Source organism: Lissotriton helveticus, chromosome 7, assembly GCF_964261635.1.
Source record: "Lissotriton helveticus chromosome 7, aLisHel1.1, whole genome shotgun sequence".
Taxonomy (NCBI): Eukaryota; Metazoa; Chordata; class Amphibia; order Caudata; family Salamandridae; genus Lissotriton; species Lissotriton helveticus.
Window position 1 is genome coordinate 533,747,456 of NC_136068.1, and position 24,564 is coordinate 533,772,019.

The 24,564-nt window shown below is 46.9% G+C and overlaps 1 protein-coding gene across 1 annotated transcript in view; it reads right to left on the minus strand.

Moving 5' to 3' along the window:
- The window catches only part of LOC144769149 (uncharacterized), a 1,798,260-nt gene that overhangs the window by 1,053,607 nt on the left and 720,089 nt on the right, over window positions 1–24,564 (minus strand). The window contains exon 10 of the mRNA XM_078653155.1: window positions 11,477–11,739. Within this exon, the coding sequence (XP_078509281.1) occupies window positions 11,477–11,739 (263 nt within the window). The remainder of the gene's footprint in view (window positions 1–11,476; window positions 11,740–24,564) is intronic.

The following is a 24,564-nucleotide window of genomic DNA, read 5'->3' on the forward strand; positions in this document are numbered from 1 at the left end:
TCCATCCAGACCAGTCAAGCTTTATGTTACACATATCCACCTGGTACAACCTCCGCTGCTTCTGTGAAATTCTGTGAGATGGGAAGGGCTGTGGGAACCAACCGTCATACTAGCATTAGACATGAAAAAAATCTTTTGATTCATTGGTGTGGGCGTATCGTATAGCAGTTCTCAGAAAGAGGGACTTTGGCCCCCAAGCCAGAGCTGGGTCTGCCTGTTGTACACAGCACCAGAGGCACAGGTGAGAGTGAATGGGATACTATCAGGACACTTTTCCTTGTGATGAGGAATGACACACGGGTGCCTCTTGTCATCACTGCTATGGACATTGACAATGGAGCCCCTTACCAGTTGGGTCTGTTGGGAGGTGCAGATATGAGGGCTTCAATGGGAACCAGACTGGTAAGATATTATATTCCTGTACGCGTATAACGTCCTAATTTACTTCTAAGACCCTGAAAGCTTGGTTCCCAGAATTCTGGACATGTGGAAATTTTTTATAAAATGTACCGGAGTGTGTACTAACTGGAAGAAATCTGTTATCTTTCCCCACACACTACCGAGCCCCAAAGGAGATTGGCAGAAAGCTCTGCAATCGGTGGAGGACGGCTTCCGCTACCTAGGGATTCAAATTATGGGAGACCGACACACCTTTATTAATAACAATTTAGAAAAGATATTAGATGAATACAAGGCTGATGTGGAACATTGGTGATGAGTTCTCCTTTCGCTCATGAGAAAGACAGCCCTATTCAAGTTGATTACACTACCCAAATTTTTCTGTGCATTACAGAATATACTGTGTGCTGTCCCAGTCAGCTTCCAGAAAGTCGATGGGCTACGTGGGTATCCGCATGAGTTCTTAGACAACGCTTTGGAATGAGTGGGAGTGGAATGAGTGGGAGACATTGACAGGACAAGTCTACTTGAGAAGAAGGTCAAAGAACCAATGAAAAGTGAAGAATTTGTTTCAACCTTTTTAACTAAACCTCCAGCTATTGAAATCATTATTCTCAGACTATGGGAATTGTTACAGGCATGTTCAATCATCAATCACTGTTTCCATACACAAGGACCTTCAACTTAAAGGAACTGTTATCATCACTGAAGGAGAAAGTCAAAGGAACACATAAAGGTATGGGGAAAAGCAATAACTGCATTCACTGCAGCAATGTCATAGTGGGCAAGCATAAAATTCTCATCTGTCCACAGGCAAACATATTATGCTGAATCACTCAGCTGGTTGCAATACGTAATGGGTGATATATGCCATCAAATGTCCAAGTGGACTATACTACGTGGGTAAAAAAGAGAGGAAACTAAAGCTCTGGATGACGGCACACAAGAGTCTGATAAGACTCAAGAACCCCAATTCACATTTAGCCATATTTTGGAACACCAGGAAACACACCATAGCACAATTGCGCTTCACAATATTAGAAAGAGTTACTGACAAACCAGGAACTAATACAACAAAAAAATGATCTCAACGTGAGACACACTGGATTAAACATCTGGATACTCTAGCTCCGAATGTTTGAAATGAGAAACTGGAATAGTTCCTTTTTCTGTGAAGAACCCTGCAAATGCTCTCTGCAATAATTACCTAACACACTGGTCCTCAGTCCACAGTAGGGAACACATATAGATAAAAATAACTCACTGACATAGTTAGAAATAGTCCTTTTGATCAATTTACATGATTCAGTTAACAACACTCATCACCATAATGCACAATAGGGGATTCATAATATCTGTCAGGTTCATAACCAGAGTCTCACAGCAGATGAGAAAATATCCTCTAGAGCATTCATTTTCTGACATAAGACCAGGTTTCAATCTCAGGGATAACAACGAAGGAATGACAACACAATTAGTCTCTTGATGTTAATGTTTATGTTCACAACTAACTGTACTTCTTAATGGGAGGTTTAACTGCACTCCATTCAATGAGTGTTTTCACATCCATTCTCGAAGTCGGTCAAGTGTTTTTTGCTTGCTACCTTCAAGTATGTTTACCTTTCTACTACACGGGGCACATACTCAAGCCCGTTGCATCAGAACGCACTGACTAATAAGCAACAGCACCTTCTGTGTCATATTGGCATTCTTTACGATTGCCCAACAGGATTTCTTTCCGGTTTGGTGGTGACATTACATTAACGAGCACATACTAACAGGTGAGCTGAACATGACTGGAGTAAGTGTCTGATTTGTAAACATTATTATATTTCCAGTTAATTTTCTTCTGCAATTGTTTTTTTCTCGACACAGTTCACACCATCGTAATACTTAACCCCTTGTGTGAGGAGCCATCCGATGCCATAGTGGGCATGTGACTTGGGCGGCTCCCAATCGTCCTAACAACCACCCACAGGGGAAGTGCTGGCACTCCCCGTGAGCCACCCTTCTTGTCACCCCCACCTGGGATGGCAGCGAAGCTACCGCTCACCCCCCACTCCCTCCACCAAATCATCTAATGACGTCAATTGTGTTCCGGCGCTGACGTAATTAGGTATGGCGGAAATGCTGGAAACCATTTGCTTCCAGCTCATCAAGGAAGTCAGGTGAGTTTCTCTCTGGGGCGGGTGGGGGTTTGTACAAAGAGGCATTGGAAGAAAGGAAAGGGTTTTCCTTTCCTCCAATGTCTCTTTGGAGCATTCCTGCTGCACGATCGCACATGGGGCCGCAATCATGCACCAGGAATGCCCACTAGACACCAGGGATTTGTTTTTTATGTCAATTTCAGGAATTGCAGAGAGCTGCACCTTGGGGAAGGGTCGCTCCCCTTTGGGGAGCAATTACGTCGGCCGTTTGTGCCCTCCTTGGGGGCACATCAGTGTTTTTAAAAAAACAATGAAATACTACCCACTAGGCCACCAGGGATATTTATATTTCTTTGATGTTGGGGGGGGCCCTTGGGCAAGGGTCTCTCCCCTTTATGGCTGTTCCCCCCTTGGTTTTCAGACAGTATATTCCTAGCAAGAGGGCACGATATGGAATTAAGATGTGTATGTTATCCCAGAGTAGGAAGGATATGCCTATATTTTCCGGGTGTACACTGGTAGGGATTCCACTATTGACCTTCCCAGTTGTCCGTCCACTTTTGGAGTTAGTGAGAAAATTGTGTGGGAACTTGGTAGAGGACTATTTAACAAAGGTCCCCCTTTGTACCTAGATAACTTCTACACTGTTGTGCAATTGTTTAAGGAATTGTTCAAAGTTTACACTGTTGCTCGTGGTACAATCCACTCTAACCGTAAATGTTACCCAAAATAACTTGTTTGCAAAAAGCTTGAGAGGGCACCTTGTGAAGTGATGAACTGATTGCTGTACAATTTGTGGACAGGAGGGATGTCTATATGCTGACTACCATCCATGATGAAATTTCTTCACCTGTGACTGTTTAGGGTCAGGTTGCTGAAGTGCGCAACCTGTGTGCATTGTAGACCACAATAAGCACACGGGTAGTATAGACAGAGTGGACCTTACACTGCTGTTCGTAAGGCTTACGTTTGGTATAAGAAGTTGGCCATCCATCTCTTCCATTTAGCAACTTTTCTTGCTTTTGTTGTGTTCAAGGAGCATTCTACAGGGTCAAGGTTGACTTTTGTTCAGTTTCAGGAGTCTGTGAGGCAGCCTTGTTGTAGTTGAACAGGCAAGTGTTCCTGGAGTTGGAGTGGTGGAGGATGTGGCGGATTGAAAGATCATCACTTTCCTGATTTAATTCCTCCAACGCCCAAAAAACAATTCCTGTTAGAGATGTAGAGTCTGTTTGCAAAGAGGTATGCAGAAGAAGAGTCATATCTACTGTGCTGATTGTCCTTCTAATCCTGGGCTGTGTGTGCCCACATGTTTCTGATTGTATGATACAAAAAAGAGTTTTTGGGAGCAATTTCAAGTGGCCTAGTTGTGGATGAAGCAAGCTGCTGTGCTCCAAAAATCTCCCAAGGTTGGCTGTGTATAGATTGAACAGGAGGGGTTTGAGAATGCATCCTTACCTCAGGCCATCTGAGTGGTACTTTTTCTAAAAACAGTTGAAGGGCCAGTTCTTACTCATACCCTTGTATTCTTATGCTGAAAAATGAGAGCTCAAAGGATGTCCCTGGGGATCCCGCAGGTGTCTAATTTCCGCCAGAGAGTTTTGCAGACCACTTTATCAAAGGCAATACTGTAGGCTGTAAAATAAAAAGTAAAGAAGAAGTCCACTTCTTTGGGCTGCTAATTGACTCAGGATGGCAGGGGCAGTGATGTTGTCAATTGTGGAGGCGGCTATGCGAAACCCAGTTTGGAAATAGGGTCGGGTGTTTTTCTCGGAAACCCATTCTTCCAATGAGGTGAGGACACACTGAGCGTAGACCTTGGCCTCTAATAAGGCAATGAGTCGATAGTTGGAAGGAAGGGTGTCGTCTTGTTTTTTGAAGACACGGCGTATGGTCTAGCCACTCCACAAATTGGGGACCTGTGCTACAATGTAGGCATGAATAAAGACGGGGGTTAGCAACTTAGACCAGTTTTCCAGGGTGCATTTGAATGTAATCGCAGAGAGGCCATTGGGGCGTGGGTTTACAGCAAGATGTTGTCTTTTGTCCCTCTTCTAAGAACATTAATGAGGCCTGGGGTTTCACTGCTGAATTGTATAATGACGTGCCGTGTCCAGAAAGCCTCTGGGACCACGTTCCCCCAACAACCGCAGGAGGATCGGAGTTTGTGATGTGATTCCAAAAGTTGGCAGAGATTTTCTCTTTTAGCATGCAGTGTATTTTTATCCACTCCTCCTGTTCATTTAGTGTCTTGGCTTCCCATGTTAATTTTTTTACAATTTGCGTACAATGGCCCAGTTTTTAATGGACAGTGCGGTGGGATTTTGTTTGTGCGTACAGGTGGCTCTCCTTAATGTTCTTCATGCTTTGACAATGGCCCTATTGTGGGGCTTCCGTGGAGAGGGTTCCTGGGATGTCCACCATTACAGAGACACGGCAGTGACTGTTTTGATTATTACTTTTTTACTGTTTAACTCTAGTTCCCCTTGTACATAGCCTTGCGGTGGAAGATCTAACCTGAAGCTTTACCCGCTGGATACTGTTGTAATCTGAACATTACACTTTTTAGGTGAGTCAGAGACCACATCACCTATGAAACCGTCGCTGCATTGTATACCGCATTGGTATTTTTAATGTTTTTATTCCAAAACTAGAATTTTATCCATAGGAGCACTCTCACTTAGTGGCACACGTAGGGAAGTGCATGTACACAACTATTAGTGTGTTGGGACACGCTAGTGAAACACTTAACTGGCATGCAATCCACCCCTGATATGTAGTCACCTGATGCGTTATTGGAATACCTGTTGTGATGTATCTCTTGTTTTTTCCTAAACAGGTAATTGCAGCTTTACACAGGCATTTCCACGGAAGAAGGGTAATATAGGGATACGGTTCCCCCCCCCCTTTTTTGCTTCCATATATTTTACTTTTTTGAATCACACTACTGTATACACATAATTTATACATTAGGGGCAATGATTCTATGTAGACAGTGAACTCAATAGATACTTGCTAAATAGTTCCTTGGTCCTGAAGAATCGCCTGTTAATGGACAATAGCGAGAAACATGTTGACCGAACAATAGCACACTCTAGAAGGTCCCTGGAAGCATAATATTGCAGCATTTACCCTCCAGAATCTTTTTTAATTAGAGCAGGGGACCGTCAGAATAAATTGTTCCTTGGTACCCCGAGCTCTATTTTAACCACCCCGACACGTCTACAACCCTCTCTGGCCCCACACCCGCACTTCATCTATACGGCAGTTGGAAAAAGATCTCCGCTAAAGAGCCCCTCTTTGAGGTGTTGCCCGTTGGGTATTGCACCACCGACCCAACGAGGAGCAGACCCAAATGATGAAGCATGACACCTGCAAAGGTGTGTGAGGGCACTATATCCAACAAAATGGATGCCCAAGGGAAATTCTTTACCCCAACAAAATCCGTCGCATCACATGACTCATATTTAATTCCTTTTCCCCACCCTCCTCCAGGAACGGCGCAGCATTCTTTGAATTCCTGTAAGACCATGATACCACAACTTTCCCATACAGAAATGTGAGGGATATATGATTTTTTAGCTACATTTTAGGTTTGCAGGGGATTCTCGTTAGGAAAACTTTGGAGCATTCATGCAAGTCATACTTCTCTAGACACCCCCGGATGTCTAGTTTTTAGAAATGTCTGGGTTTGGTTGGTTTCCATAGATGGGCGCCGAGCCCAGGGACAAAAACCCAGGTGACTCCCTTGCAAAATCAAGTTGTTTTGTGATGGATAATTTTGATATCTCCACAATATGTTTTGGGCCCTTCCCTGCCACGGGCACTTGGCCCAACCACACAAGTGAGATACTATTTTTTTCGGGAGACTTGGGGAAATGCTGGGTGGGTGGAGGTTTGCGGCTTCTTGCAGATTCCAGAACTTACCATCACAGAAATGTATGGAAAACCGTCTTTGGGTGAAAGTTTGAGGTTTGCAAGGGCATCCAGGTAACAGAACCTGGTGAAAGCCACACGTGACACCCCATGCAGGATTTCCCTAGGCGTCTAGTTTTTAAAAATGTGTAGGTTTACTAGGTTTCCGCAGGTGCCAGCTGAGCTAGGGTCCAAAATCGGCAGCTAGGCACATTGCAAAACAATTTGTCAGTTTTCACTGTAAAAATAAGATGTGTGCACATTGCTTTTGGTGCGCTTCCTGTCGCGGGCACTAGTCCTACCCACACACATAAGGAACCATTTTTATTACCAATTGACTTTCTGTACACTTGTGCCTTCCTAATGTAAAGACAATGTGTGAAAAAAGAAGTCATTACAAAAAATGTCCTCTAATTCACATGCAGTACAGGTACTCACAATTTCGGAGATGTGCAAATAACCACTGCTTCTAAACTCTACAGTTTGTTCCCATTTAGGAAATACATAGGTTTCCTTGATACCTATTTTTCACTTTTTATATTTTACCAAATGATTTTCTATATACCCGGTAAACTATGAAAAACTTGTTCAACATACAAATGTCCTACATATCCGTGCAACCAGAAGGGTCTAGCAGACGTAATAGTATATTGATTTAAAAATTGTGCCATACTTTCAAGAAGTTACATGTGAAAATGGTGCCACAATTGGCTGTTTTTTTCAACTCAATTTCAATATTTTTAGTTTCTATTGGAAAACCTTGAAGGATCTACATGAATGACCCTTTGCTAAATTCCGACTTTTGTCTACCTTTCGTAAATGAATATCTTTCCGATCTATTATTGCTTTCACATCCATTTTTACCACAAACTGGAAGGAGGTTGAAAGCACAACAAATAGGAAAAGTAGGCTATGTCCTGGTAAAATGCCAAATCTGTGTAGAAAATGTTAGTTTTGTGACAAACGTCTGTCTGTTCCTGAAAGCTAGAAGGGTGTTGATTTTTAGCAGCACAAACCCTTTCTTGATACAAATTGCGGGGGAAAAACAGACGCTTTCTTCTGCAGCACTTGTTACCCATTTTTCCCCCCAAAAACAAAATGTAACTGTATTTTGGCTAATTTCTCAGTCCTCTCCATGGGAATACACAAACCCTGTATACTTTTAGAATCCTCAGGAGATTAGAAGAAAAGGACATACATTTGGCGTGAATACCTTATTTGGACAAAAAGTCACTAGGGACGAAGCGTGAACTCTCCCAAATAACCCAAAAAAAGGCTTAGCACGGGGGGAACAGGACTAGCAGCGTAGGGGTTAACAATGTCCACAGCAAAGTCTTACTGTGCCGAAAGACAGAAGAAGCAAGAGAACATTAGACAGTTTAACCTGAATAGCCTAAAGTGGGCCTCTCACCAGGACACAAATTTTGGCAATGCCTCAAATAGATTGACTTGGTGGATGAGCTATGAGGAGTCAGAATCACATCCATCATCTCCAACAGCAGGTCAAAGCCACTCAGTTGATTTAACTCAGTCTCCATGCATGGAGGTGCAGATTTTGATGGTTTGGGTGTAGAACCTTGCCCTGTTACTGGTACATGAGAAAAGAGCAATTGGTGGACAGAATGCTGAACAATGTCAAACACTCATCCCAGTACAGAGATCTGGGCCTAAATCCATAATTTTCTGCTCCCCATGCCATTCCAGTTTAAACCCAGCCGAATGCAAATCAGTCTGAACTGCCAGGCCAGGTCCTCCCTACACCAGAAACAAGCATCCTGGTACCTGTTTCGGGGTATCACCCCATATCAGCCAGGCTAGCCTAACACCTGTGGCATGGACAGCACAGGACCTACGTCTGGGCGTACCCCGTCCCACTTGGGCTTACGAATGCAAAAATAAGAATTGATGGACAGAATGCTGAACAATGTCAAAGATCCACCCCAGTACAGAGATCTGGCCCAAAATGCATAGTTAAGTGGCCTAAGTGGCCAAGAGTATACACAGACGTGGGTCCCTTGCTCGCTGTGCCACAGGATTCAATCAGAGGGTAAAGAGTCTGGCTGTTAGATTTCAATGAGCAAATGTGCCTGTCTCCACCATAGGAAATTATGACTCCACAATTTCTGAAGCTGTGCAGCCCACCACCGTGAAAAAAGGCACTCTACTCTGTGGAGGATCCAAAGGGAAATCAAATATTGTCTCTGAAGAAGAATCAAGGCAGTAGCATTTTGAATATCCAAATATAGACAAGTATCAGAGTAGTGAGGGGGAGCACATTGATCGACTCCTTGTCCTCATTCTCATTGTGGGGAATATGTCTAAGGTCTTGTACAGTGTGGAGTCAAAGGGTGCCTCTAGTCATCTGTAACTTTGGCATTCAGGCTAGGGCACCATAGCAGAGTCATCCCAGACCGTAGAGATCTTGTACTTTGACATAGGCCAAGATCTAGCTGAACTTGGCTCTGGATTCGAGATCTGGGTCGGATTTGTAGCTCCAGGGACCTGTTTATGGCAGCATTCCCTCTACAACCACCAACACTCTTATTACTAAAACAGGGTAGAAATCATATAACATACAACACACCTTCACTGTAGATGCACCTTTGTATACATTCATCCCCTGTGATTATTGCTGGTTCCACAGAGAATGGTCAAAGGGTGCCAAAGTGTAAGCACATCTCTTCATGAAATAGAGACGCGGCAGCTTCTGCGTCAGTCCCACCCCTGGCCACACCTACACAGTACTCATCAGTGTCAGGTAGTGTACCATATATAATTGCTGCTTTTAGTAGTGCACAGAGAGGCAATAAATACTGAACAAGTCAAGGATTCATCTGAATCATGGCTCCAACCTACAGCTGCAGCCCAAAATACCAAGGCCACCATTGTAATTGCGATGTGAGCGGAAACGTGAGCTTCTGCCCACATCGGAATTACAACTGTGCATTTAAATTGTACTGCCATATTCTTTCTCCATGCACTAGTCACAAAAAAACATGGCAAAGTGTGTGAGAAGTTGGCCTGGTATAAGCTGTCCACTAGTTATAGTGGGCACCTTGCACCAGTCCAAATGATCCTTATTGATGATAGGTTAAAGACAACCTTTATTGAAAGCTATCCTAATGGTAACTATTAAGAGCAGCCTTCTGGCTAAGTCTTGAAGGAATGTAAAGCAGCTTGTTTTACCAGTCTATACTCTCTTGAGTGACATAGTGAAAGGAGAACCACACAAAGTATATATATATAAAATATATGTATTTATTACTAAACACACCCTACTAGTCTCTTTATGAGGTTAGAGGTCAAAGCACATATGTTACAATCAAAATATCACAGTAAATTAGCACAATATACAAAAGGCCTAAGGGAGGACCGAACCATATACTAAGAAGGTGGTATAAGAACCATGACTTGACTAGACACAGTGCCTAGAGCCTGTAGAAATGCTGGGACCCCAAGGAACCACCCAAGGTAGTGACACAGGGGACCCACGGGGGACGTGTGCAGTGTGAGAACACAGCCGCGAGCTCCGGTAGCTTCTATGGGGAAAGTCGCGGTTGGAATTTTAAAGTTTAAGGAAACTTAGGAGAGGACTTTGAGCAAACCCCTTTAGACTTAGGGGGTTCTAGGGCCAACACCCAAGGGAGCACCGGAGTACTCGAGTTACCTCACCCAGGGAAGCCGGGTGCATAGGTGTCAAATGGTGTTGGCAGCGTCGTCGTTTTCAATGGTGACCTGCTGCAAAGTGCTGCTGCCGGGAAGGAGGAAAGTGTCTGGAGAGATCCAAGCCTGGACTGAAGATGTGAAGAACCTGAAAGCAGAGGGCACAGAGTCTGGGTCACTAGCCAGTGACTAGGGGCACGATAGACGAATGCCCACCGATGTCGGGTGCTTCAGGTGCGAAGAGGTGAAGCTTGACTCTACAGCCACTAGGACCAGGAGGTGTCGAGATTACCAAGAGCTGGATTTGAGTGGTCCCATGAAGGATGTCGAGTGCTGCAGCATCGGTGCCCGGATTGGACACAACAAGCCTTGGAAACAGCAAACCACGCAGGAAGAGAAAAGATGCTTCAATGCGGACCAGCAAGGTCCTGGGGACTCCCCAAGCAATGGAGAGTCAGGGCACGTCTGGAGCAACCAGGGAAGCCCACTTAGAGAAAAGCCGGATTTGCATATCCGATTGCTGCTCCAGTCCACGAAGAGGTAAACACTTTTGGAGATCTGAAGTCGAATCACGCTGTATTCAAAAAGCTAGACCCACTTCGACCCTGATATTAAGATCGCAAGGTCAAAAGCGCTGCCCCAGACGAGCGACATTAATAGGCTCTGATCCGGCTTTTCGTCAATAAAAAGATGTACGATTTACTTGAATCTGCCTGCCCACTGATGCGGTCATCTTCAGATCTCACTGAGATACAAGAAAACTCTGAATAACCAGTTTTCTGATCCAAATAAGCGGTCAACTATTATAATACTGTTCAGTCCTGAAGATGATCTTGTCTATGAAAAAGTAGAGACCGAAACGTCGACCTACGCTTTTTCTTCCATCATTTTGTATTAATTTTAACTGAGAAAAAAAGTGTTCACAATTGTTACAGTGAAGGCATTTGAATCTATGTTGTCACCTTCTTGTCACATTGTCTGTATATCTTTTAGTACCCTTTTTGATTTGAAAATACATAAAGTGAATATTTTTTCTATATACATCCATTTCTGCTCTGATTTTTATGTAGACTCTTTGTACTGCATGATAATTAATGTTGGTCATTGTGACCTTGATTCAATGTATGAAATAATCAAGTTGTGAAGCAAATGTCGTGCAGCAGCATTATTAACTTGTGCGGTTATAGCTATTATGAATTCAAAACTTGAAAATCCACTACCCCAGAAGAATGACTGAACCCGCAACATCAATACATCCACGTTCAGGATCGCTGCTGCACCCCCCATCACTTCTAATTATGAGTCCAAATGTGTTACCAGCTGATCCCCCCACCCCCCCACAACAACCTCCTTACCGACTCTTTGCCAGCCTGTGGCCCAGCACTCGGAGTCCAGCTGGAACTGGTGTGTTGCATAAGGCAGGCAGATGGGCTGGATGGTGGCATCAAAGGAGACAGCTGAAGACAACCGTAGGAGTGCGATGTCATTCCCATTGATGGGGTCTGTGTAGTTTTCATGGATGTACATCCAAACCACTCTGCGTTGTATGTGAGTGGAGTCATAAATAAATACTCGTCCAACTGTTACATCCCAAGATGTTAGATACATGTACTGGTTCCTAGGAGGTAATACAGCAGTTATAACAACTGAGAGTTCCCAACATGAATAATATGCATGTTTCACAGGTGTTAACATAATTTGACATCAGAGCAGGCCAAAGGGTCTTGCATTACTTCACCGAGCTTTTGTATATAATGCACATAGTACCTAGGCCGTCATTACTTTATAAAACTATTTGTGGGAACAAACTGACCCCGATTCCCAGCATAGGCTGCAAAAATGAGACGATGGACACAGTGAACTCCTGTTGTCACACCCACTTGGGGCACCACAGCCTACTCACATATGTCCTTGAAAGGACAATCTGAAAGTTACGAAACATGGGGCATATTATCAAGGACGGCGATAACATTATCGCCGCTTTAGCGGCAGGAAACTGCCGCTAAAGCGGCGATAAGGGGCTTGTTAATATGCTCTTGTAAATTCCCACAGAAACCCAGGTTCTGGTGTGCAGGACATCAAACCTGGGCTTCTATGGGAATTCACAAGGGCATATTATCAAGCCCCTTATCACTTCTTTAGCTGCAGTTTCCTGCCGCTAAAGCGGCGATAATGTTATCGCCGTTCTTGATAATATGGCCCTATATATTCTGAGTGCTTCTGGCATCCACTGATTTACCACAGAGATGTGCATGGGAGTGAGAAGAGATATCCTCATAGATTGACACTTTACTTCATGTGATGTTGTAAGACTGGAGGAAGCTATCCTAGGAGAGCAACAAGTCTTGCTGTGTTTCTGGCTTCTCTCTACAGGGGCCAATCAAGATTCGGTGCTGTTCTCAGGAACAGGAGGAGGGGGGGGCTGGGTTCTCATTCTCTCTGACTGGCCTTCAGTTCTAGTGGTAATCCATGCCAACTGGCTGAGGGCGTTGGGGGAGACGTGTCCTCTACCAGTTGATTGTGGATGCCTACTTTTCAGTCGCATGGTTGCTTCAGTGCCCCCAGAATGTGCTGGCTTTCGAAACTATTTCAAGCCAGAAGGTGTGCAATCTCTGAAAAAGAACTGAAGAAACACAACTGTCTTCTGAAGGTTCATTTTAAGAAAGAGCTGCATTTCTGTAGAAATCCAGTGTTGGAAGAAGATTATTCATGGAAGTTTGCAAAAATCTGTTCTTGTCCTAAAGGAACATTTTAGTCTGCAGGTCTTTTTGTGTCTCATAAATATATTCTGGGGATTTTCACATTAACTATCTAAATGGGGCTTTGTTCCCTAATTGTAGTGGGATTCTATTACATTTTAGAAATGTAGTAATCCATATATACACATAGGAAAAGAGTGAGTAATCAAAAGGAAATATTCAATTTTTGCTATGGGGGAGCCTCAAACATTATCTACCTGCTATCTGATCTACGAGTCTACGAGACCCACTCTAATTACTTGGCAAAGGAAGTATCTTCTTAAATCTACGATGTAGAAGAGGAGCCTTGCAGATAGGCACATAGGCCCTCACTGCAGTTTTGGAGTAAATTTCACCTGGGTACTCATTGGGGCATATTCTCAAGGACTTATCGCCGATTTATCGGCACTTTAGCGCCGCAAAAGTGATAATAGATTTTTTGCCCTATTCTCAAGCTGGTGCAAACTGCTGAAATCGCCAGTTTTCCAGCGATAGCTGGCGTAAAAAACATCACCACGGATGAGTGACAACTAACACTAATGATATGTAGAGTAGGCGTTCCCGTGCAAAAACACACGAAAACACCAGTTTGCGATATTCTCAACGACCAGCCAGATCGGGGTAGCGATCCAAAAACAGGTGATAAGGCACGTTAGCAGCAGGGATTTAACACATGCCTTTTACTGGTGTTAAGCGACAACCTGCAGTATGAAAGTGAGCCCAGCCCAGAGCCACATCTGAAGACCAACACATGTCATGGAGCTACTGATCAAGCAGCTTGGATACCCATGAGGGCCACAACACCCACCGCCACCACCCTCAGCCCCCCCCAGACCCCCCCGGATCCCTCCCTTGAATACCATTGAGGCAGGGCAGAACAAGAAAGTTGACCTTCCGAAAACGGCATGGCCCCTCAGCCACACAATTGCAGAATGTGGGGAGAGGTGGGAACCAAGTAGGTGTGAAGGAGGCAAGTCACCCATGAATAAGAATGTACAAAATGCCAAGTGTGGCGGTGATGTGCTGGACAGACTTCAGTATGCAGAGCACAGACATGTCCATGTAGTCATATACTGCCGGTGTTTGTAGTGTTGTGAACAGTGGACGCAAACATGTTACCTCAGGCAGTGGGGAAGACCTCGGTGATGTAGCTTTGTCGTCCTCCCTGTAAGTGGAGTGGGCTGGCCCGGCGTACGCCAGTCCAGCGTAGGAGTGTGAATAAATAGGCTGGGGCTCTGGGCGTGGTTCACTTCCGGTATGGTCAACGCCTCTGCCAGGGAGGCGCCCCTCACCCTGCCACGAGTTTGCCACCGTGATCGCCAGCCTCCTCAGCCGATCGCTGGCCTCCGCAACACAGGCGCCCAGCGCACCTAGTGGTACAGCAGTGTGGAGTTATGTGTGTGCTGACAACTGCCTTCTGCCTGCACTCCGGTCAGCAGGTCCCCCAATGTAAATGGAGTTTGGTTTATTTATTGCAAAGTCCAGAGGGCAACAGACATTGCTTCCAGTGGGGCCCGCTTGGACGACGCATCACCCCAGGCTGCACACCCGCTAAGCGCTTCAGGTGTCACTAACTCTATGCAGCTCAAGTCAACACCACATGGCTGTGGGCCCCCTGTTAACCACTGCCTCCAGCCTACACTGCATTCAGCAGGGTTCACACATATCAAATCCAATCCTGACCTGCAAGGACACACTATCATCACTGGCTGCGCACACTCTCAGCTCTTCAGGTGCCACTAACTCAGTGCACCACAACACATGGTTGAGTTTTGTGCTGGGGACAGCTGACACAACAATGTCACCTCAGGCAGTGGTGAAGACCTGGGACGATGATGATGAAGATGAGGCAGGTGAACCACACCCCACTGCAGCTGCAGCAGGAATATCCCGAAGGGACACAATCATTAACAATTACTTCACATGAGTACGCTCATCTTTGGTGCCCCTACCTCAGTGCAGCTCAAGTCATCGCCACATGGCGATAGGCCCGTGCTGGACACGGTGCATCAGGTGCCACTAACTCAGTGCACCACAAGTCATGGACCCTTTATGATTGAATCTTTTGTGTGTGATTCCAGATCTGGTGCCCTTACCGCAGTGCACTGCAAGTCATGGACCCTTTATGATTGAATCTATGTCTGTGATTCGAACATCAATGTTCTAGTTGTTGCCAGCACCAACCACTCCCTGAGGTCTGGCTTAAACTCACCCCACACCCATCCAGCACAGGCGTCACTGAACATGTGACCCTGGTAATAAAAAGGGGGCGGGCGCACGTGCCCGTACCCAGTTCCACTATCTATCTAAGTGTGTCCGTGTGGTCATTATGTATGCATGATGTCCCCAGACCCTACCACATTACATTGTGCTGTGGACAGTGGTCACAACCATGTCACCTCAGGCAGTGGCTAAGACCTTGGACATGTAGCTTTGTTGTCCCCCCTCTAAGTGTAAGCAGAGTTGGCTGGGCTGGCGTACACCAGTCCAGCATAGGGGTGTGAAGAATTTGCCCGGGGCTCTGGGCCAGCCGCGGTCGGCAGTAGGAGTTCATGCAGGGCGGTGATGTGGGGTGGGGGGTAGTAATGTATGGATTATGGAGTTTAACAGGTAAGTAAACATATAAATAAATAAAATAAATTCTGTTACGCGCACTGCATCGCATTTGGTGATGCAGTGCGCGCAACAAAATTTGCTCTGGGCGTGGTTCAGTTCTGGCCTGGACAAGGAAGTAACTAATGCGTGTGTCTCTGTAGTAGTGTTGGCGCTACCCGGCCCGCAATCCACAATGTTGCAATGTAGCATGCACCCTGAGGGCGAGCTAGCACGAAAGGAGAAATGAAGCAGTGCAAGATCTCTAGGGGTCTTTGCTCATACATGCCAAGTGTTGTGTGTATCTGTAATGCCGCAGCATGAGCCAAATGCTTAACCCTACTCGCAGCGCAAGTTCAGTCACGCAAGGACTTTACATCTGTGTCCGCCCTATCCTTACCATAGGCCTACACTCACGTGGCCACCCACCTTCAACGGCCAACATCACAGTGTCATTGTCAGGCTTGTAGACATGGGCAGACAGGCATGACAATGGTGTGCCGTAGGAGTGCAAGTGATGCAACCGTGCTGCGCACACAAGTAAATAGGCTCTGGGGGAGGGAGGAGCAGCTGTGAGGCAAAGTAACACACAGTGATGACGTACATTTGCCACTTGCAAGACGTGTCAACCATGAATCCCAAAGTCGCACATATCCCACCCCACCCCCAACAAGCCACATCACATTTCCTGAATGCAAGCATATGACAAACTAACACTTGGGATGAAAGCTCCTTTGTCTGAACTATCAGGCGGAAGCACATCTGCACCTCCGAACTTGAATTTGCATGTTCCTGGCACACCCTGACAGATACTATAGCAGCTGGTGCTGACTTCCACACTACGCACAGCCCGACGAACGACCAACGTATACACACCCCACACCCAGAAGTCCTTGCTAGAAGCTATCTTGCATGGAATGGCCTTTACACTTACTTCCACACCATCCCAGGTGTACAACCATTGCAAACTAAAACAACTCATTGATCCAAGCTGTGGCATTTCATTCACAGAACTGGCACAGGTCAGAACAGTGCCGCTTCAACCGGAGCCACTAACACAATGGCAGAACATCCCGGACACATGCACAACCCCTGTCACATGGAACTGTACTGTGCACGTATGGTGCATTTACTGGGGGCACTGACATTGGCAGTGCTGCGGTTCAGTTACCGGCTAAGCTTCCGCCTTGTCAACTTCACCTGCGTTCAGCCTGTGTTGCATTGTTGATCGTGCATATTCGAGTGGTCCATGGATGTCTGCCTATCCAACAGGATGGTAGCTGAACTGGATTTTGACATGTGTGTGTGCCCCCTGTTGGCCCACGACCAGGAGTGTCACCATGATACCTGTTTATGGGATGCCATGATACTTGACATACATGCTGGCAGCTGGACCTGGGAGATTGCACAAACCCTTGTGTGCAGTGATCACAATGAACCGCTCCCCTATTGGGCTGTAGTGCTAATTGGTGAAAGGGGGTGGACGCAGCACATCTGTCCGGACCTGCTAATGGATCGACTTGCCGTCCTGTTTGATGAAGTCGACAATGACCTGAAGTTGGAAATTGTAGCCTACACAGCTGCAATTGCTTTCATGGACGAGTAATTCGTACCTGCAGCCACGACCAATTGGAACCCATTGCACATGTCCCAACACCTTGTTGCATCATGGAGATCTGGTCACATATCCCACGACAACAGTGGTCATGGCTGCATTCCCTGGGCTCCGAATACATATGCCGACAACAACGCGGGTTAACACACACCTGTGAAAGGTGAGGCACTCCCCCGGAGTGGACAGCAGTGCTTGGCAACGTTCCTCATTCTGACATACTGCTGCATTGGTCTGCATGTTGTGACACTTATCTTGCCCGTACTGCCACTCATATGCTAATAAAGTCTACGCACCTTCACTTGAATTCAACTGTGATGAGTGTTGATTTGCATGACAATGTGTGTCTCACTGCCTATCTGGATCATGGCCATACATGCACATTTATAGCATTACACACGGAGTACCTTTTTGTGGAATCACTGTCCCTACATTCATCCATACTTTCATACTTGATTGATCATAACCATGACATATCTGTGTGAATTAGAATGTTTTATTCACATTCAGTGGAGTGTTGAAGCTGGACTAGTACAGGGCCATGCAAACCTCACTTTACATTGTTGCCCCGTGGAGCGACAGCCAGAGTCCTTCAGGGTTTGACAAGTTCATCAGGAGTGGAAGACTTCAGTCCTCAGTGTGATTGTTGTGTCATTGGTAACCAAACAAAATATGGCATTCCATGTCAAGGTCCAAGGTGAGTGTCCCTGAGTGTTATTCCAGGGCATGATGCAGAGGGCAGAACCAAGCTGAGACCGGCAATATGGCGGAGATGAATGCTACCACTTCATTCTTACCACAAAGCCAGATTCATCATCATCTTCGTCCTCTGATGTGTCAGGTGCCTCACATGCGGGTGGTGGTGTTTTGTCTGCATCACTGTGTGTCAGTGACACATCAGTGGCCGGAGTTGGAATGTCTGCCGCACTGTGTGGCACTGACACTTCAGGGGGTGGAGTTGTGGATGGAGTAGTACCACCAGCATTCATCTGCGCCACGCCTTGTGGTGGAAATGTCATGAAAAGGATCTGCAGGGCATGGAAGATCACAGCTACATCTTGCTGGTATGCAGCCGTGGCAAACATTCTTTCTGCCTGCATCCGCTCCAAGCTCTCCATCATTCTCCTTATGTGTCCCAACTCCCGGCTGACTCCGCTGGTGCCACTCTGACTAGACAGTTGTTCTTGGCTCAGAGTCATGACTCCAGCGATGTCAGCCATGGATTGTTGGAGAGCATGGAGCTGACAGTGGGTGTCCGTTAGGGACTATAAGTTGTCCCTAATGGGACTTAGGCACCCATGTATGGTATCTAGTTGGCTGCCATAAGGTCGAACCCCACCCGCAGCTGGTCAGCCATCTTCTCCTGGCACCCTAACACTCAGCGTTGGAATGCCATGTGTTTGTCGTGGGGGTCCTGGGAGACAGTCGTGGTGGTAAATGCTTCCTGCTGTGTGGTCCGTTCAGGGGTTGTGGTGGGGTCTCTTCGATGCAGCTGGGCTGCTCTGCTCCTGGAGGCAGGGTGTCGGAACTGTCCATGAGCTGTTGGACAGCGTCAGTGTCGATGTTGGGGAGGTCCTCTTCATCATCAGTGCTGTGTTGTTTGGTCTGCTCTGCAGGAGGTGTTGATTCTCCCTCTGCAATGTGAAGGGGAGATGCAGATTGACATTGTGTTCACATGTATTTTCACGCATTGTATACGTTTACTGTCAGACTGCATGACAATGTACATTGTTACTTTTTGTGAGGAGATGCGGTACAGTTGACATTTCTACACCATCAGGGATGTGAGGTTGTACTTGTGCATTATCATCTCACAGTTTCCTGCTATGCCAAAGGAGAATGGCCATTTTCTAAACACAAGCAGCAGCAGTTGTGTCCTCTGTTCTGTTGTGAAAGTGCTGCAGTTTGTACTACATTGTTGTCAATGTTGAGGTGCTCTGATTCTTATGTGTGTGTGCTACATCGTGGGTGAGTTGCCCCTTCAGCTCTGATTTGGCTGGCCCATAAGGCAGTGTGCCTTTCACTTCTGTGCTTATACAGGGCTGAGATGTTGCAGACTTGAGTAAATTGGGCTTTTGGTCGGAGTTGTGACTCTTGGGCATGGTTTGTCCGCAGATGTGCTACACTTAATTGTGCATGTGTGCCATAGTGCCCATCTTCCCCCGTCCCCCCAGTCACTGGTCATTACTCACCCTGTTGCTGTTGGCTCAGGTCATGTTGTGCAGTGTTCGGTCCCCCAACTCCTGCCACAGTCTCCCCAATGATGGTACCAGGCTGGTCCTCTCTGGGACTTGTGGAGTTCTGGTTGTCCTCTGTATTTGCTCCGGCTACCTCCATGGTGCTTTGCAGTTGTTTGTGTCTTGTTTGTGTTTTTGGTTGTCGTTTTTATAGTGATTTTGCCCTCCTGACTTGTGGGACTTGCAGGCCTGATGCTGCTTATCTCTGAATTTTTTATCGCAGTTGGGCCCATTGCAACTTTTTTCACGTTAGGGTTTAGATTTTTATCGCCGTCCCAGTAATTTTATTGCGGACATTTGACGTGTTATCGGGTAACTATCGCATGTTACCACCGTGCTGTGGATACGACATTAACACAGAGTTATTTTCCAGCGATAGACGGCGATATGAAAATTTGCGTTAACCTATTTTGGCAAAGATTATCGCACGTTCTTGAGAATATCCCCCACTATGAGTTGTTCTATTTCACCTGGAATGGTAAATCGCAATTAGGAGTTGTTGATGGCCTGAAATTATTGGGTCCCAACTCTCTGAAAGCCATTTTTCTGGGCCCGGAGATACCTGGCCTCCTAGAGAGGCTAACGGGCCTGGGGCTGCAGCAAGGAGCATTGCACAGTCCCACCCACTGTGGCCAATTTATAAAGAACCCCCACATGGAAGGAGAAATTATCACACAAATTGGTATTACAAGCACTGGGATTTTCCCGTGGATACATTTAGCTTACTAAAAGCATGTTGGATATAACAGATGAAAGAGACCGAAATGTTGGAAACAAATATGCTAATAAAAATGCAGTAAATGGTACATTATTGAGAATTGCATAGAGGTCCTTCTACCATTAGCACGCCCTTGCAGCTCTGTCACACTTTGGTACCGTATCGCCCTACTCTTGAGTATTCCTTCACTGGATAAAGAGTGACTTTCGTACATATTATAGTATTGAGATGTGTTTGTAAACTTTCCAGTTTTCCAAATAATTTCTGGTACCCGTTGTGGTTCAGATGCCAGAACCTGTATGAGCAGGAAGTCACATCTACTGGCCCATGGTACATTTGCAATCATCTGACTGCAGTAATATTGGTTACCTTTGTAGACCTTAAAAAATGCAGAGTTTGAGATTCACCCCCGAGTATTTATTGAGTGCATCATTAGCAAATGGGTCATTTGTAGACGTATTTCGCCTGGTACAGTTGTCAAACTCCAGTGGGACTTTTTGACTACTAAACCTCTCCCATTAATGTTCGGTTGGGAAAAGTAGGACATTGGTTAAGTTAGAAGCATGCAAGACTAGGAGGATATACTTGCCTAAACAAAATGTTTTTTAAAAGTAGTGAAAATTACAAAATTATTAACAAGCTGTGCGGTCAGTCCCAACTTCTCACTTAAATAATGGAGTAAAGTAAATTAGCAGTCAGCCGAACCCCCTAGTGTCTGATTCTCAAAGTAAAACATCTGAATCTGCCAGCAGGGCCGAACTGGCCATAGTGGGCACCAGATGTTTCCCCGGTGGGCTGCCAGGGTGGGGCCGGTTTCGGACCCTTAGGGGCAGTTTTAGTTACCAGGAGTCAGTTTTGTAGCATATCTGCAATATCAGCCCCCTGTAACAAACGCGGCAGCGGTGATATTGGAGCTCGCCCCCCCATCACATTCCCCCGGCGTGCCAACTGAGCTGTTTGCCAGGGCCGATTTAAGTTCCCAGTCCAGTCGTGTCTGCCAAACTACGACTGTAAGGGATTGAGTTATTAGTTGAGGTGCCTGAAACCCCTCCTCAAATGATAAACACAATCCTTGTCAGGGTGAGCCACAACAGTCACTAAATAAACTTGTGCTTAACCCTCTGATAGCTTGGCACAAAGCAATCAAGCTTAACTTAAAGGCTAGGTGCAAAGTATTTATGTAGCTCGCCCAAAGCCCGTCCACCCCCACGGACCACACGCAACCTGGGAATCATCCTGGACTCTGAGCTCAAAATGGACCGCCAGATCAACTCCATCTCAACCTCCTGCTTCCACACCCTCTGCCTCCTACGTAAGACCTTCAAATTGATCCCCCTCGAACACAGAAATACTGTCACTGATGCCCAGGTCACTAGCAGACTCGACTACAGCAATGCACTCTATGCCAGAATAAACAAAATCCTCACCTGCAAGCTACAGAACATCCAGAACGCCTATGCAAGACTGGTCCTCAACCTGCCAAGACACTGCCACATCTCCCAGCACCTGCGCACACTCCACTGGCTCCCCATAGAGGCTAGAGTCACCTTCAAGATGCTCATCCACGCACACAAGGCCCTCAATGACACCGGACCAGCATACTTCTGTTTTGTTGGTGTTTAGTTGTAGGCAGCTGTTTTTCATCCATTTGGTGATGGCTTCGATGTGTTCTCTAAAGTTGTGTCTGGCGGTGTTGGGTTCATTGGATAGGGAGAGGATGAGTTGGGTGTTGTCTGCGTATGACCCAATGTTGAGTCCGTAGGTTCTGACTATGGGGGCGAGTGGAGCCATGTAGACGTTGACGAGCGTAGGGCTGACGGAGGACCCCTGGGGGACTCCGCAGGTGGTTGGTGTAGGGTCCAGGAGGAAAGGGGGGAGTCTGACCCGCTGCATTCTGCAGGAGAGGAAGGAGCAGATCCAGTCGAAGGCCTTGTCCTGGATCCCTGCATCGTGTAGTCTGCGTATTATGGTGAGAGACTGTATCGAATGCCGCTGAGAGGTCAAGGAGGATGAGGGCTATAGTTTCTCCATTGTCAAGTATGTTGCGGATGTCGTCTGTTGCGGCGAGGAGGGCGGTTTTCGTACTGTGGTTTTTTCTGAAGCCGGATTTGGAGGAGTCAAGGATGTTGTGCTCTTTGAAGAATGTGGCGAGCTTGCTGTTGATGGCTTTCTCAATTACTTTTGCTGGGAACGGGAGCAGGGAGATGGGTCTGTAGTTTTTGAGGTCGTGGGGTCCGCCAAGGGTTTCTTCGGGAGGGGGTTGACCTCGACGTGTTTCCAGTCGTCGGGGAACGAGGCGGTCACCAGGGAGTAGTTGATGGTGTGGCGGGAGCATGGGGGCAATGGTGTTGGCGGCTCTTTTGAAGATGCAGTGGGGGCAGGGTCCATGGGGGCCCCGGAGTAGATTGACTTCATTGTCTTCAGTGTGACTTCGGTGGTGAGGGCTGTCCAGTTGTCAATCGCTGGCTTCAGGGTGTCGGGGTTGGTTGGTTAGGGTTCAGTGTGTTGTTGTCTTTGTCGAAGTTGTCATAGATGCTCTTGATTTTGTGGTGGAAAAAGGTGCTGAGTTTGTCGTAGAGGTCTTATGAGGGAGGGATGTCAGTAGACTCGCTGGTGGGTTGGGCGAACTCCTTGATGATGTTGAAGAGTTCTTTGCTGTTGTGCGCGTGTGTGGAGATTCTGTCTTCAATCGCTTTTTCCTAGTTTTACTGATGATTTGGTGGTGGGCGTTGGTGGCGGCTCTGAAGTTGTTTTGGGCTTCTGTGGATTTGGTGTTCCACCAGGCCTTTTCAAGATGGCAGCAAGTGAGTCTGGACTCTCGAAGTTCGTGGTAAACCATCTGGCTTTCTTAGTGTGGGTGTTGTTGTTTTTCTTGAGGGGGCTATGGTGTGGGAGATCCATCTGTGCAGGGTTTGGGCTGCAGTGTTGGGGTCGTCATTTTCCGTGATAGTTCGGGTGGAGTTGCTGAGTGAGGAGGTGAGCTGGTCATCGGTGATTCTGGTCCAGTTTCTTCGTGGGAGCAGGTGCAGGTGTCTGTGGATGGTGGGTGTTCTGAAGGTGAAGTAGATGCATTGATTATCAGTTCATGGGAGTTCGGTGGTGTTGCTGAAGGTGATGGAGTTTCCTGTTGTGAAAAGGGGGTCAAGGGTGTGTCCTGCTGAGTGCATGGGTTCGGTCACGATCTGGAAGAGTCCGCTGTTGTGGAGGTTGTCCAGGAGGGATGTGGTGTTGGGGTCCAGTTGGTTGAAGAGGAAGAAGTTGAGGTCTCTCAGCAGGGTGTAGTTGGTGGATGAGATGGCATGCGGGCAGATGATGTCCGTGATGGAGTTGGCGAAATGTCTGCAGTGTCCAGGGGGTCTGTAGATGAGGGTTCCTTGGAGGGTGGTGGTAGGACTGGGCAGTATCTTCAAAGTGAAGGCGTTCCAGCAGGTCTGTGGGCTCGTCTGGTAGTGTGCTTAGATGGAGGGTAGATTTGTGGGCGATGGCGATTCCTCCTCCCGGGAGGGTGGGGCGATCCTTCCTGGAGATCTTGTATCCCTGGGGAATGGCAATGGCGATGTCTGGTCCCAAGGTGGTGTTGGTCTAGGTTTGGGTGAAGAACGCTACGTCCAAGGTGGTGCTGTCGAGGAGGTCCCAGATTTCGGTGGCGTGTATGTGGAGGGATCGGATGTAGAGGAGGATGCATTGCAGGGTCTTTAGTTTGGTTGTGTTCTTGTGGGAGGGTTGTGCTGGGTCCATGCTCTTGACTGTGCTCTAGGTGTGCCATCAGCGGTGATAGCTGAAGGATCCGTGGGTGTCGGCTGGTGAAGCTAGCTTGCAGTTGTTGTTGTGGCCTGGGTTGAGAGAGTGGAGTGCTGCTGGGTCGTAGCGTTGGTGGTGTGGAGGTCCGGGTTCTTGGCGCTGGTCGGGTCATGGACGGGCACAGACGGACTTGCCTTTGGCACTCCTTTAGCGCGCCCGCTTCGAGCATCCGCAGCGCGGCTGCGCAGTGGCCGCCAATATGTAGGGGTCGGGGAGGGCTGGACAGCTGTGAGGCGGGAGCGGAGAAAGGGAACTGGAATGGGCTGGTCGTGCAGGGAGGGAGGGGCCATGGGGGCAGCAGCGGCGGGGAAAACGGGCGGAAATGGGCCGTAAAAAGAGTGGAATAGGGCAGAAAAAGTGCAAGAAAAGTGAAGGAAAGACACAGTAGGAGAGTGAAAGAGGAAGACTGAAATGAGGGTAAAAAGATTGCAAACTGAGGAAAGACACAGAAGGAGAGTGAAAGGGGGAGATTGAAATGAGGAGAAAAAAAAGGGAAAACAGAGAGAAAAAGCAGAGCGAGAAAAAGGAGACAGAGGTCCACCGGACCACCAGGGATGAGGCGCAGGTAAAACCTGGGGGTGGAGGAGGGCCTTAAACACCAACACTCGAGAGTGCAGGGGCTCAGGGGAAGGCCTCACTTAATGGTGGAGCTTCAAGGGAGGGTAAGCAATTTCACTGAAAATGAGTCAGTGTTGACATGCTAATACATCCACACAATAATGTTTGGTAAATGTATGTGGTGCAG